The following is a 14,283-nucleotide window of genomic DNA, read 5'->3' as shown; positions in this document are numbered from 1 at the left end:
AAATACTAGTATGGTACTGATTCAGGATAAAAAATAGAATCTTAAGCTCTGCTGAAAGGAATGTTTACAGTCCTTTCAATAAGCTTTGGATCAAGTGATTAGTGAGGCATCAATACCACCACTATAATTCTAGCTTGTTTTTTTCTTCAGCACTATGTCTGATCCAGCTTCTAACACAGCCCAGCCCTGTTTTATTTAGGGCATATGGCAGGATCAGGAATCACATTAAAAGGATAGGTACCAAATGAAAACAGTTTTCACCAAAAAAATCAACATCATGTGATGCAGAATTGAAGGCAGCAATCAGGCAGGATGCCAACAAATACTGCTTACACTTTAACTTTATGTAAACAACAAAATATAGAGGACTCAGGCAGACAGGATTATGTGATTTCTCATCAGGTGGCAGGCACAATTTCTGATGGTGATCTGCCATGAACAGAAATATGCTTGCTAAAAAACTAGGCTTTAGGTTTCAGTGCTGAGTATCTTTCTGATGGAAAAAGATCTTCCCAGTTGATGGGTAAAACTTGGCCTTACACAGAAAATATGATCTCAGATATTTGACAGCCCTATTGTATCTATTCTGCCACAGTTACCACATCACATACTGAATATTTTAGTTGTTAATATGAAAGGAATTTTGACATTTCAAAACCAATTCTCTCAAAAATACCCACCAACTAGCTTATATGTAGCAAATTTTGGATCCGTGATATAACTGAAGCTTGATAAGGGGAGGGAAAATTCTGCACCATGTCCATAATATGACTGAGGAAATATGGCAGATTGCATGATGATCTGTATTTTGAATATCTACTAAATGTGGTATCAAAAGGACTTTTTTTCCCCACATAAGCATACACTGTTTATATCTAAAACATCCATCTTGAAGGAGAGATGCTTTTACTTTCAAATTAGACAAGCTCAGCCCCGAAATTTGCATAGGAACTTACTTTCTAGCCTTCTAGAGCTGTATACATGACCACAGCTGTCTAGTGGGTTTTCAGGTAAATGCTTGACTTCAGCAATGTTAGAAAATATTCATTTTAATCACTTTAATTTACATTTTTAAAATCTAAATATAATTTTAAACCTTTTATTGGACTTCTTTTCCAATGAAATCATATACAATCCAGGCAGTTAAGCATTTTGGGATAGTGTTTTCTCACCAGGATGAAGCACATATTTCATAGTCCTGTATTCTCTGTGAAGTCAATTAAAGTCTTTCATTGCTTTCATCAGAATAAATTGCTACAGATAGTCATCTATATTTTGTGACTTACGTGACTGAAATATAGACTATATATGCACATTTTTGCTGCCTTTATGCATATTGGCTCTGTTTGATACAGCTGTTTTCATGATCTAGTTGTTAGTTTTTTAGAATAAGATTGATCTCCATTCCACACAGCTATTTGTTCTTTTAGTGTTGGCTGTGCATTAATTCTTCAGAGGCAACGTTTAGATTTCTACTTACCATTCAGGCTGGTGTTGGGGAGAATATAGTATAGATTCTGCATCATATCTGTTGAAGAATAACTGGGGTTTGGTTTTGTTTTGCTTTGTTTTCTAGAAAACCTAGATACAATGATAGCTGAGCAAACAAAGAAGAAGCTTGAGAACCCCTCCACTAAAACCAGAGCAAAGCTACCAGCAGGTACTTATTCTACAATTTTACCTCCTGAATAAGACCTTTTTAACCTGTTCAGCTACAGCATGCTAATTGCTTTAGCAGTCAGACTGCTAAAGGTGCAGTGCCTCATGGACATGTAGCCACAGCTTGGATGTCTAAACACACAAGAGAGAAATTTTCACTTAACTGGTCAGTCTTTGAGAAATATATTCACTGTATTTTTCTTCAGTGGAGTCCAGACATGACACATATACAAAACCAAGCTGTATCAATGCTTTTGAATACTTAAACAATAAAAACCCATTATTTGTCAACTTTTGATCTAGTGAATGCAAATTTCATATCATTTTTCTCTGCTCAAAGAAATGTGCCTTTATGAACTACATTTTATTGCGTTGTAGTAACCTATATTCTGTTACTGTTTGTAAGAACAGGAGCAGGAATTCCAGTTTCCAGAGGTCTGGAGTAGAGATGACCTTTAGAAACCATTTTGAAACAGAGTCCAATGAGATTCTCCCTCAATCATCAGTCAAAACGCTTTACTTGCCAAAGATCTTGTTGATGTGATTTAGAAGTGCTTTTGGTACATTTGATACAAAATTGTTTGCTCTTGTTATTTCTTTAGACAAGAGTAGTGAAGAAGCAGACAGCACAAAGGAAGAAGCAGCTAAAATGGAAAAGGAATATGAAGTTTCAAAGGATTCTACAAAAAATGAAGGACAAAATGCAGCAGGAAACAGTGAAGAGTCTGGAGGTACCAAATAGCCATTGCTTTTGCTACATATGTACTCTCCATGTGATTAGAATATTTTCCTATCTTTGGTATTGTTTTTCTTTTGTGTTAGGATAAGTATCTTCAGTTTATAGTCACTGGGAGTCAGCACACAACAGCTTGACTTGGAAGTGTACTTCTTTGCTTACTGTTACATATATGACACTGTATCCCTTGCTGAGTAAGACCATAACCTTTCACAGAATTCATCACCCCTTGTGAGAGTAATATGGAATACAGTTTGACACAGTAGTTCAGAGAGATTTTGCTTCTCTGCATCTCTGACTTTTCGGTGAAATCAGATGTTCAGAATATTCAATAATCTGAGTGGGCGCATTGATTTCTATAGTTTGTGTTAGAACAAGCTGGTGCTGAAAAGTACTGAAAAGTTCTGCAAAGTGACACCATTTGTATTACTCACTGCCAGAGGTTAAGGGCTATCAGCAACTGAAAACCTGTTACAGTAAGTTAGTGTCTCCCTAAGCAAATGTAGCACAGTAGTACTGTCATTATCCCAGTTGCCTCAGCATGACACATAATGCCATGTGCCAGGCTACATTAGACTGTACTGTCACCTGGGTGACAAATCAGCTGCCATATCTCAAAACAAGCATGACACATAATGCCATGTGCCAGGCCACATTAGACTGTACTGTCACCTGGGTGCAAATCAGCTGCTATATCTCAAAACAGATCTGCAGAGGACAGTGTGCCTCCTTATGGTGCTGGAGTTTTGAAGCAGAATATTTGTTGGGTCAGAAGCCTTTCAGTGAGTTCTTACTGCTGAGGATCCAGCATAAGCTGGATATGTTTTGTAGTCAGTAGGTTAAACTAAGTGCTTATCATCTGTTTTGCACTGATGCTGTTCAATGCTTGTACTTTTTGGAATTCATGTGCTTTCACTGCAGCATGTTGAGTGATGAATTGTAGAAATCAAGGCTTCAGTAGATTGTAGTCCATTGGTCACCTGGTTCAGTCCTGTGGGCAGTGCAGCCATGGGAACTATTAGCCACTCAGATGGAAGTTGGCATTTTTTCCAGCAGTGGTTATTTGAGCACAGAAGAGGAAAATAGCTCAAGAGGGCTGTCTGATTTCACAGTAAAGAAAAATTGTCTCAATACCCATGGGAAGTGATAAATAGCACATTTTGTTTATCTTTTGCAGATTTGTCTTTTCAGTTTGTTTGGGTAATTTTCCTTTACCTTCAGAAAAAATATTCAGCCCAATAGCTTTTTAGAAATTTGAACTGGATCAGTAATTAGTCCTTTGTTTCATCATGCAGTGCCCTTTGCTCTTTCACAGAGTAACTTACTATAAAGTCACTGCACTGCCAGCTCAAAAATTAGGGTACATCTAATACTGTATGCACTTACTAACTGGAGCAGACATGCACAGTTGGCAGTAGTAACCTTTTTCATGCTAATCACACTAGGTTTTTATTCCTGACAAATGTAAGAACACTTCATCAATAAAGCTCCAGCCAAGTTAAGAATTCAAAATCCATTAGCTGGAATATTTCCTTAGGGGCCTTATTAGGTAATCCTTGAACTAATTCTGTCCTGTGTGCTTTCTGGTCCAAAAATAGCCATCACTTTAAAATTTCAGCTATAACAAGGAGTTATCATGGTAATTTTTCTTGGTAAATATAGTAGCTAGAGTTCAGCTTGTCTTTCTGAAATATCTCAGTCTTAGATGGGCTGTATGCTGTTAGTACTACTGTGTGGAGGAGTTTTGATACTCAAAGCTCATAGACTTAAATAAGTCATTCCTTCCTATCTCAACAACTTCACCTTTGCCAAACAAGTATGATGACCAAAAAGCTACAGGTTGTCTTCAATCCAAGTATTCAGTTTCTGTGGATACCACCAAAAGTTAGGTATAATGATCAAAAAAAGCCATGGTCCTAATTTGTGTATGACTCATCTTGCATAGACAAAACCTGCTAGCCATCTGTGGGAATTTTGCCTGACTAAGTTTGACAGGACTCAGCTTTGAAACAGAAACTAAGAATAGTTTTAATCTGTCTTCACTGTGACCAACTTCACCCAGTTAAGCAAGATGCATCAATCATTGGTGTAAGTGCCTGATTTCTCTCTCATCCTTTCCTCTAGGTAAATCTAAGGCATATTTGGAAGCAATCAGGAAGAACATAGAATGGCTGAAAAAACACAATAAACAAGGTAACAAAGAAGGTATGAAGGAAAAGGCCTTGATATTGGAGTAGGCACCACAAACATTACACAGAGGATAATTTATAGTGTCATATAACATAGCATTATGTCCTAAGTTAAATAATAGTTATGTGAGACTGTGCTTAGAGTTAAATAATACAGGTTATGTAAATGTTAAGGTAATGAATGAAAATAGTAAACTAAGGCAGATTAATGTCCAGCCATTAGCCACAAAACAGTGTCTAACCAGCCAGGAGTCAGTTATGTGCTGTCCAGACAGTCATGGTGGTCTGTCTGCCTGTAACAGTGTGCCAGTTTTGTCTAGTGCTTCATTTCTTAGTTCAACATACTTTTTAATTATGATTTTATACATGACATAAATGTATTTGAAATGTCTGGATATGTCTAGAAAAGCTCAGTGCATCTGGCTAACCTGCCTTCACAAACAGCAGTGAGTTTTGTTTCATAACCATGAATCATTAAGATACAAACTTATGTCACTAGCACCATAATACATTGGATTCCAGCCCAAATCAACTCAAATGACTTGTAGCTCTCACACGCAAAGCTGTGTGGAAGGGAGCAGTGAGTGAAGCAGCTGCCCAGGGAATGCTCACCAGCTGTCCCACCATTTGACTCTTCCTCAGAGGCAGGGCTGTGTGAGAGCTGGTGGCAGGGAGCTCACAGCAGCAGGATTTCTCACTTATTTTTCACAGATCTTTATTTATCCCTCATGATCTTACATAAAACCAGCCTCCTGTCCCTTTTCCCTGCCATGGCTGTGTGTTCTGCCATTACCCACTCTGGAAGTGAAGGCTCCTAGCCAAGGGATCCATCCCTGGGCTATGACTGGCACCTGGCGAGAAGGATCCTTCTGGCACCAGCTGAGCAGAGGGTGGTCTGAGATGAGATTAGCCCTGGGTAATCTATCCATCCTCACTGTCAACTGAAGTACATGTGAATTACATTTCAGAGATGAGTGCATGCCTGCAGCCCAACACATTAATTTTTCTCTAAAAAAACTGTAACAGGAAGGGCTTTAAAAAGAATTCCCATCTCTAAATTTTTCTCTAAAAAAACTGTAACAGGAAGGACTTTGAAAAGAATTCCCATCTCTAAATCGTTTCCACACAATGGCAGTGATGACAATTAGCAGCAGGGATACATATTTGCTCCAGAGTTTTCCTGCCAATTCTAATAAACGGTTCTGCTTATCATTGCACTCATTATAGTAATTAGATCTCAGTCATGTGAGATTACATCTCTGTAGCACACAAACTGACTGGGCAGCCCCTCACTCCTCTTCACAGTAACCTTTCCTCTGACTGCTGCAGCCTGAAAATGGCTGTGCCTGCAGATCAATAGCATTTTATCTGCCTGTGAATGCATACGTTTCTGTGTAGATGGATTTTCATTTGCACTAGAATATCTTTATTGTCCTCTGGCAATGGAAATGGGCCTTAAAGTGAGTATAAGTTATGACAGAATTAGAATAGTGTTCTTACTCTTCTGATACATCATCTTTATTGTGCCTTCCCATACTTTATATTTTCGTAAAATGCTAATTCATTTCCCCTGGGATGAAGTTAAAAGAAGTGCAGTCAGGGTAAGCTTATGTAAGCGTGAATGCATTGTGCTGTGTTTCTTCAGCACAAGATTAGGTGCTATTGGAGTGCTCATCAATCATTTCTCCACTTCCAGCTCACACCTAGGAGCTAGCAGAAACTGATTCTCAAGAGTAATTCATGTGCTAAAATGGTCAGTCTTTTCCATCCCTACTCATGGATTGGTTTGCTCACTGAAGGTACTTGAAGAGGTTTAGGCTTTCTTGGGGCAAATGTTTGTAGATCCTTCACTTTGTATGAATTTCACTAGAAAATATGTTCTGTTGGGCTCCAAAGCACAAAACTGCCAGACAATTTAACTAATACAGGCAAATAGCATGTGCAGATTTCTCACAGAACACTCAGGTAATTTATAGCTTTCTAACACTAACAGTAACCATTTAGGAATGCAAGTAAATTCTACAATTAATTGCAATGGCAAATGGCTTGATTTGGATATGCAAATCAAACCTCACTTCATTTACTGGAGCTGTTTCACAGCTCAGTGTAACGCTGCAGCTGTTATGGTGAATATAACCCAAAGCTGATTTTTCTAATTGCAATAGGTTGTAAATAAGTATTAGAAATTAGCAGTTCTCAATATATAGGAAAAAAAATCAAATTAATTTGCCATGAGATATACAAATTAGCCAGAACTGGATAATACTGTAATGGTTGTAATTCCATACAGAATGTGTAGTAATTAAACCTTCACACCTCCACATAACAATCTAGGAGTTATAAATGCTATTCTAGAAGGAAAATAATCTCAGGGATTTTAATGTGGATATAATATTCATTCATTATTTGTTCTTCCATTTCCATTCCTTGGTATCTTTCACTGAGGACCCTCATTCTGTCAGCATGAATGAAACCTCACATCCTTGTCATGAAATTGCTCGGTACTATTTGTCCCCATTGCTCACAAGGATGGAGAGACAAGCAGGTTACATTGTCTTACGTAATGGCAGTAACAGACCAGACAGCAAATCCTTCCCTCAGTGCAGCAAATGACAAAATTCCTCTTCACTCAGATACACGGAGGACACCTCTGCAGGAGTGGGGAGTTTTGAATATCAATTTTCTGTATTACTCATTTGAAATTGCCTTCTACTGTTATAAAAATGATAGCGAGCTTTAATTTTCTTCTTAATGTCTTTCTATTTCTATCCAATTTTGGTCACTGAACCCTAAAAAGAGAGAAAGTCATTACTGTCTGTTTTATTAGGAATGTACAGTTTGAAGGAAGGTCCTTCCATGTATTGTTGTATGATGTTATACATTGGATTACACTACAAAATCAGCACTAATGCATTCTGAAAGCTCTGCCAGTGCAATAAGTCATTTATACTGAAAAATTCAGAATGTGTGTGTTCCTGCAAAAGATACTAATTCATTTTGCTTAGTATGAACCCTTAAAACATTGATGTTTTCCAAACTACTAAGTTTTACATTTTATGCAGCACATTATACACCTGAAATTTTATTGTGTTTATATGTGAATCTACTGAATCTGTTGCCAGAGTTACAATTACACAATAGGATACTTTTTTGTTATTTGAAAGATTCCTTTGCAGTAGAATTCTTTTCATGGAAAATAGTGATGTATTTCCAGGATAGGAAAAGTCTGTTTAATGCATATGGTGTGAATCAGGCTGCATAAGATGCACTCCTCTATTGGAAAAGGAGGAAGGATCTTTCAGCACTCTATTGCAGATTGACAGATGAAGATTGTCAAAAAGCACTTTGACACTAACACTGTCACAAAGACATCTCACTGCAGTATTTTTTCATGTCAGAATATTATGTTCTGCATCAAGGTAAATAATTGTATTATTTTGATCTATTTTCAGGAAGTTGCTTTCTTGAATTTTCACTAGTGTTTGTACTAAGTGGGAATTTCACTGGGATTTCAAATAGGAAATAGCCTTTTGATTCCATGACAGTTGTGAAAATAATAGTGTTTTAACAGCTTTTGCTGTGCAGACTAGAACATCATATCTCTGGACCAGAAAATATTCTTACTTTAGCATTTGACAACAATCAATCAAGAGCAAGGGATGATTATTCCTCTTCAATGCTAAAAGCATTATGATGTGTAAAAATACTGTGCAGGTGGTTTGGGGTTTTTTATTGTTTTCACAAGATGCACTTAGAGTGAATTCACATTTGATGAAGTGCATTTGTTGGATAAACTTTATGATGACCTTGTTTCTTAGGTGAAGCTGTATGATGGCAATGACTCACTGTGCAAATGAATTCTTATTTTTCAGACTATGATCTTTCAAAGCTGAGAGATTTCATTGATCAGCAAGCTGATGCTTATGTGGACAAGGGCATCCTGGACAAGGAAGAGGCTGATGTAATTAAACGCATCTATGGCAGCCTGTAAAAAGCTGTTGGCTGCCAACCATGTAGAAAACTAGTATAGTTTCCCTCACTCCTGGCTCAATGACTTATGATTTGTTAATCTGAGGATATTAGAAATGCTCTGTTTACATTGTACTGACAACTTTCTAGCCAGAAATGAAGAGCTGTAGTGCTCTGTTCACTTTCTGCTTACTGTATTTTCCTACATTCACAAATCAAGGCCAAATTCTGACACTGAATTTCTATTTGATAGGGTAAATATTTCTGTCATGTTCTCTTTGATTTATTATTTGTATTTGGTTTACTTTTGTAGATAAACCAATCGTTTCTGATGGAAAATTCTTTCAATGCCACATCTTTTTGCTCTCACTCCAGTAGCTTTCTATAGATGCAACTATGTAAAGGGCATTATTAGAAAATAGTTCATAGTTCTCTAAATAAAACATTTGAAAATAATATACCTATTAAAGTTTTCATTAATATTATTTTCTATTCAGAAATTTTGGTTTTAAATCCTAATACTTTCTTTTCTTGATCCTTTTTTATTTCCTTATGTAGTATTCTGTAACTTGGACTGTAGTGTCCTTAGCTAATTGATAAATCTTTGACACTACAATTGCCTTTCATATTACAGAGCTGTATTCTCTTCTTCAGCATGTATGAACATTCTCTTTGGTGCACCGTTTGATGATTGTGCATGCATAATTAGTTGAATTCCTGATGTGAGTATCCTGATAGCAAGTGTAAATAGCCATTACTTTCTTTAAAGAGAAAAAAAAGGAAAGCAACTCCAGTCATTTTGCATGGAAAGGGAGTTTGCAACTAGAGATGTTTTTAGGAACATGGGCCCTGCTTTTCAGAAAGACTGAAAGAATCTATCATATCTCAGCATCTCTGAATATCAAGGCAGTGATCTGTTTAGTGACCTCTGCTCTGTGTTGAGCAGTATTATCTTGGAAAACTCGTCCTTTTCTTTGCCTATATATGCTACCATTAGCTAATATAATTTGGTACTTCCCAAAGAATGAAAAAGGAAAACAAAAATGTTGTACTCATTCTTCTTCCTCAACTTACAGAGTTTTGGAAGAATGATTTATGAGGTCTTTTATCTTTAAGAACTCATGAAGGAAGATCAAGGGTAAAAAAGGTTTTAGAAAGGTAGATTTTAAACTGAGTTCCAGAAAATGTAAGTCCTGAGGCTCATCACCTGCAGCAGTCATTTGTGCTGATGAACTCCAGGAAACCCCTGTTCTCTTTATTTACAGGTTCTCCATTGATAAATGAGGTTATCCCTTCTCTGATTATTTAAAAAACCCTCATGATATCTCTGAGATTGACACAGTTAAAAATGCTGGCTGATGCAGAATCTACCTGCCAGTGAAGGGAGATGCTGATTTACATCACTGCCTGCACAGCACCAAGTTCTGTAAATGTTGAATCACTTCCTTGGGTCATTTATTTCCTCATTTTCTCCACACAGATGGAGATTAAGGAGGAAGAGACTTGAGCAATGTTTCTTAGCCAACTGAAGTAAACTTTGGAATCCTTGCAAAATGTAAATTATCAACTGAGCATTATTGGCAACCAACATTCAGTGAATGTGATAGCAATGAGGTGTAACAGCATAACTCTTTGCAAACTGATGGTACAAAAGCCAGTGAATGATTTCTAGCATACACAGAGTACGTCACTGCCTGCTCATGCACATCCTGATATCAATCATGGAATTGCAGTATCAGTCACTAATGGTGATTTAATTTTTTTCAGGTACAAATGTAGCCAAAATGTAGTCAGTGTAACCTTCCTCTTTGAAAAATAGTCCCTTAGAAACGCTAGGGGAAATAATTAGGAAATAAGAATTCCCGTTATTTTGAATCAGTGTATTTGTTCTCATCTAAACCCTCAAATTTGTTTATTATTTGATAATGTTCCCAAAGATCTAAATTTCTTTTTGCCCCCATAGGTCTCAGTTGGGTTCTGCAACAGCTTGTGACTTACTTCCTTATGTGGCTGTCACATGGGAAAGCAGAGTCTTTCCCAAATATGGGTCTGTGAAAGAAGTCAGGGGAATGGTAACTAACCATAGACCTTTACAGCTGGGGAAGTGCTAGTTGCCTAGCATCTATACTTAAAAAAAAAAAAAAAAAGGACAAACTTTCCTTCCCCAATGGCTACTTAAAAAAACACCCCAAATTTTCTTCTGCTATCAATATGATGAATAATATATTAATATTTTCAATCTTAATTGGAAGTTAATTTCTTACTTTGGCCTCTCATGAGTCTGGTACTAATGGCAATATGTCACCAGCTAGTGACCTGTGATTATGAACAATATTGTATCCACAAAAAGGCTGGTGTGATATTTGTTAACATCTCTGTAAATTTTATAACTTCAACAAAGCATCAATGACTGTTGAGGAAAAAAACGTTCCCAACAATGGATATGACCTGATTGTATTTCAGAGTATACACATTCTTGGACCTGTTCTGTGCTTGCCCTACTGCTGCACATCAGCTGGGGTACACGTGTAGGTAACTGGACCAACCTGATCAATAGCTGAGAACAGAGCAGCCCCTGACAGAGAGACCAGCAATCTCAGCTATGGTTCCTCAGACTAGATTCACTTCCCAGCCTGCCCAAGCCCACTGAACTTGTTATTGGAATGCTTCAAATACTGGTTTCCTTGCTGGTATATCGAATGAACACCAGCACATCACACCTTTCAGCACCAGACAGTGCACACACAGCCAGCCTGATGAATCACTGCATCTCTAAAAGGCTATGACTTAGCCAAATGAAATCAAACCCAGTGACGCAAGTTCCAACCTGCACTACAGATCACTCCTGATTTGTCAGGGAACACATTAGCTTGGAGCTTGGAGCACATTAGCACTGGACATCCACTGCTGGTGTGTTTAGTTCATAATTAGTAATTCATACTCTGTCAGTGCTTGCTTTCTTCCTAGTGAGAAAGGTGTTTTCAACACCTGCATATCTCTGGTTCTAAATTGACAGAAATTGGTTTCTGTGTTGTTTCTATCTCTGCTGGATCCATCAGAAATCCTTCACTCTTAAATTATCACTGAAAATGTAATAAGTACAATATATATGGTATTCACCTTTTGAGCTTTTCTAATAGACTATTGTTTCTGATACTGTACTTTATTAAACACTTTACTACAAGCTACATTAGTGTGCTGGTTTTGGCTGGGGTAGAGGTTTTGTTCTCCATAGTAGCCAATATAGGGCTATGTTTTGGATTTGTGCTGGAAACACAAATGTGTTGATAACACAGAGATGTCCTAGTTTCTACTGAGCTGTGCTTGCACAGAGCCAAGGACTCTCCTGCTTCTCACCCCACCCCACCAGTGAGGAGACTTAGGGGTGCACAAGAATCTGGGAGGGGACACAGCTGAACAGCTGACCCCAACTGACCCAAGGGATACTCCATACCATGTGGTGTCATGATCAGCATTTAAAGCTGGGGAAGAAGGAGAAAGGGGGTGGGTGGAACATTCAGAGTGATGATGTTTATCTTCCCAAATAACCATTACTTGTGATGGAGCCCTGTTGGAGATGCTGAACACTGGGGGGGCAGTGAGCAAGCAGCTGTGTGGGGCTTCGTTGCCAGCTAGGGTTAAAAAACCACAAGCAGTACAAGGCTGCTGTTGTAAAGAGAATGCATCTTGTCTCTCCACTGCCCAGCTTTTTGAGACTATCCTGCTCCATGGAGCAATCACAATGTGTACAGGAAGAGGGATGCCCCTCCAAGAGTGTTAGATGCAACTACAGCACCTGCTGGCCGTGTTAGTTGGATTTACAGGAGTTTAGTAGCCTCCAGCCACATTACAATTGAGTCCCAGATGTAAACTTTTTATCAAGTATGTCCCACGTATTTCATTTTAAAAGATCCTAGTCCAAGCCTGCCCAGGTTTTGACTTTTCAAGCTTAGACTGAAGAAATTTGTAAAAGCAAGACTTCAAACATGCAGATTCCTCACCATAAAATAGCTGCAAAACATAGAATTTTATCTTCACTAAGTGCTTCACTTCTGCCTGAAATTGCCCTATTCCAGCCACAAAACACACCTTGCAGGATTGGTAGAAATACATAAATGAAGAAGGAAGCTACAAGTGTAGCAAGAATAAAGGCAGAGCGAGAAGCAAAATATACACGGCAGCAAATAAAAATACATAAATATACAGGAAAAACTGTCACTTTATTAAGTAATAATATGACTGTGGATTAAGATATTAAAACAAGTTATTTAGAGTGTTAAGAACCCTTTTCGACGAGTGGAAAAGCTTTGCCTTGAATTGCTCTGAGCATATTCCAGACAATTTTTAGGCACCGTTTCCTCTCTCCTGCTCAGCTCTCCCTGGGATGAGCAGCTCAGGGGTGCACAGGGTGCCATGGGCTGTGTGTGACCTGCTGCCCAGCTGCCCATAGGACCTCTCACCAGTGAACTGGCAGAGGCACAGAAAAGCAATTCCTAAAAGTATTTTACCTATATGTAACAGTCAGTCCCTGTATTTGCCCTTGGGATTATGACACACCATATCTATCTACCTGAAAACCAGGAGCAGGCATTAATGAAATGAGCTCATCGCCCACACTGTGACAGGCTGCCAGGGCACAGAATCTGTCTGTCTGTGCTCAGGCAAAGCCAAGGTGCCCAGAGCTGAGCAGAGCCAGCCCTGGGGCTCAGCAGGGCTCAGCTGTCCTGAGGCTCCTCAGAGCTGCAGGGAGAAACAGCAGCCACAGAGCAGCCAGGCCAGGGCAGGGGAGAGTGACTGCCACGGGCTCTGGTAGACAGTGCTGGGAGAGCCCAAGATGGGGCAGAAGTACAAGCTGAGGCTCTTCTGCCTGGCCCTGAGCCCCTGTGCACTGTGAGGGGTGTTCGTGTGGCTCTGGGCAGTGCCTGGCAAGGTAGAGCCTCCTGCAGTGGCCTTTGCGTTGGGTGATGGAGGCCCCGAAATCCTCCCTGTGGGAATGAGCTTGGGTGGCACAGATGAGTTGGTGTCTCTGCTGGGTTTCACCAGCAGTTTTACAATGAATGTGTGCCAGTGTGGAGGGTTTCCAGTGAGAGGAGATGCCACAGGTTATCAGGGCACTGCTGGGCTGGAGCTGCTGCCATGAGGGGAAGGGTGTGCGGTCATGGGGCAGTGGTGTGTTCAGAGCTGCCTCTTCCCTTCTGCTTCTGTATGTTTTCTCAGTCAGGGAAAATAGGTGTAGATGGTGTGACAGACTTTCTGTTTGTCCTGAAGGTCCTGCAGCCCAGCAGAGTGAAATGTCCCTGCCAGGAGGTGTGTCTGCTGTGCTGCTTCCGACTGCTCAGCAAGGCACCGCAGTCCTGTGTGCTGGGTGGCTGAGGGTATCACAATAGCAGGTCTCTGGTAGAAAAGGATTAAATCTTTCTGTAGGATTATAAAACCTAAATGGGCTTGAAGCTAGGGTTGCCTTTGGAAAAGTAGTTCCTTCTGGCTTTGTATGTCTTATTGAAATTAACTGACAGAAATACAAGTCACTATCCTCTAAGGAATAGATAAAATTCCCAGTTTAAGAAAGAGACAAGACCTAAAAGTAATTCACCAGTCTCTTCAAGAAAAAAATATGAGTGCTTCCTTTTATTCAGTCTAAGCTTTCTCTGTTCTTGCTAATTTGTGTGCCACTGCAGACCTATTTAGGACCAGAGCTAGAGATGATTTGAATAGACTGCTGGGTCTGAG

General features: G+C 39.2%; 1 protein-coding gene across 1 annotated transcript in view; it reads left to right on the top strand.

Moving 5' to 3' along the window:
* SCG3 (secretogranin III) overlaps positions 1-9,009 on the top strand; it is a gene marked incomplete at its 5' end in the record, with an annotated part of 25,446 nt that extends 16,437 nt beyond the window's left edge. Inside the window, 4 exons of the mRNA XM_009082566.1 lie at positions 1,577-1,660; positions 2,262-2,390; positions 4,520-4,600; positions 8,457-9,009. Of these exons, the coding sequence (XP_009080814.1) occupies positions 1,577-1,660; positions 2,262-2,390; positions 4,520-4,600; positions 8,457-8,575 (413 nt within the window). The remainder of the gene's footprint in view (positions 1-1,576; positions 1,661-2,261; positions 2,391-4,519; positions 4,601-8,456) is intronic.
* Between the last annotated feature and the right edge of the window lie 5,274 nt (positions 9,010-14,283).

The sequence above is a fragment of the Acanthisitta chloris genome, unplaced genomic scaffold (genome assembly GCF_000695815.1).
Source record: "Acanthisitta chloris isolate BGI_N310 unplaced genomic scaffold, ASM69581v1 scaffold18519, whole genome shotgun sequence".
Lineage (NCBI taxonomy): Eukaryota > Metazoa > Chordata > Aves > Passeriformes > Acanthisittidae > Acanthisitta > Acanthisitta chloris.
This window is presented reverse-complemented; position numbering and strand designations above follow the sequence as displayed.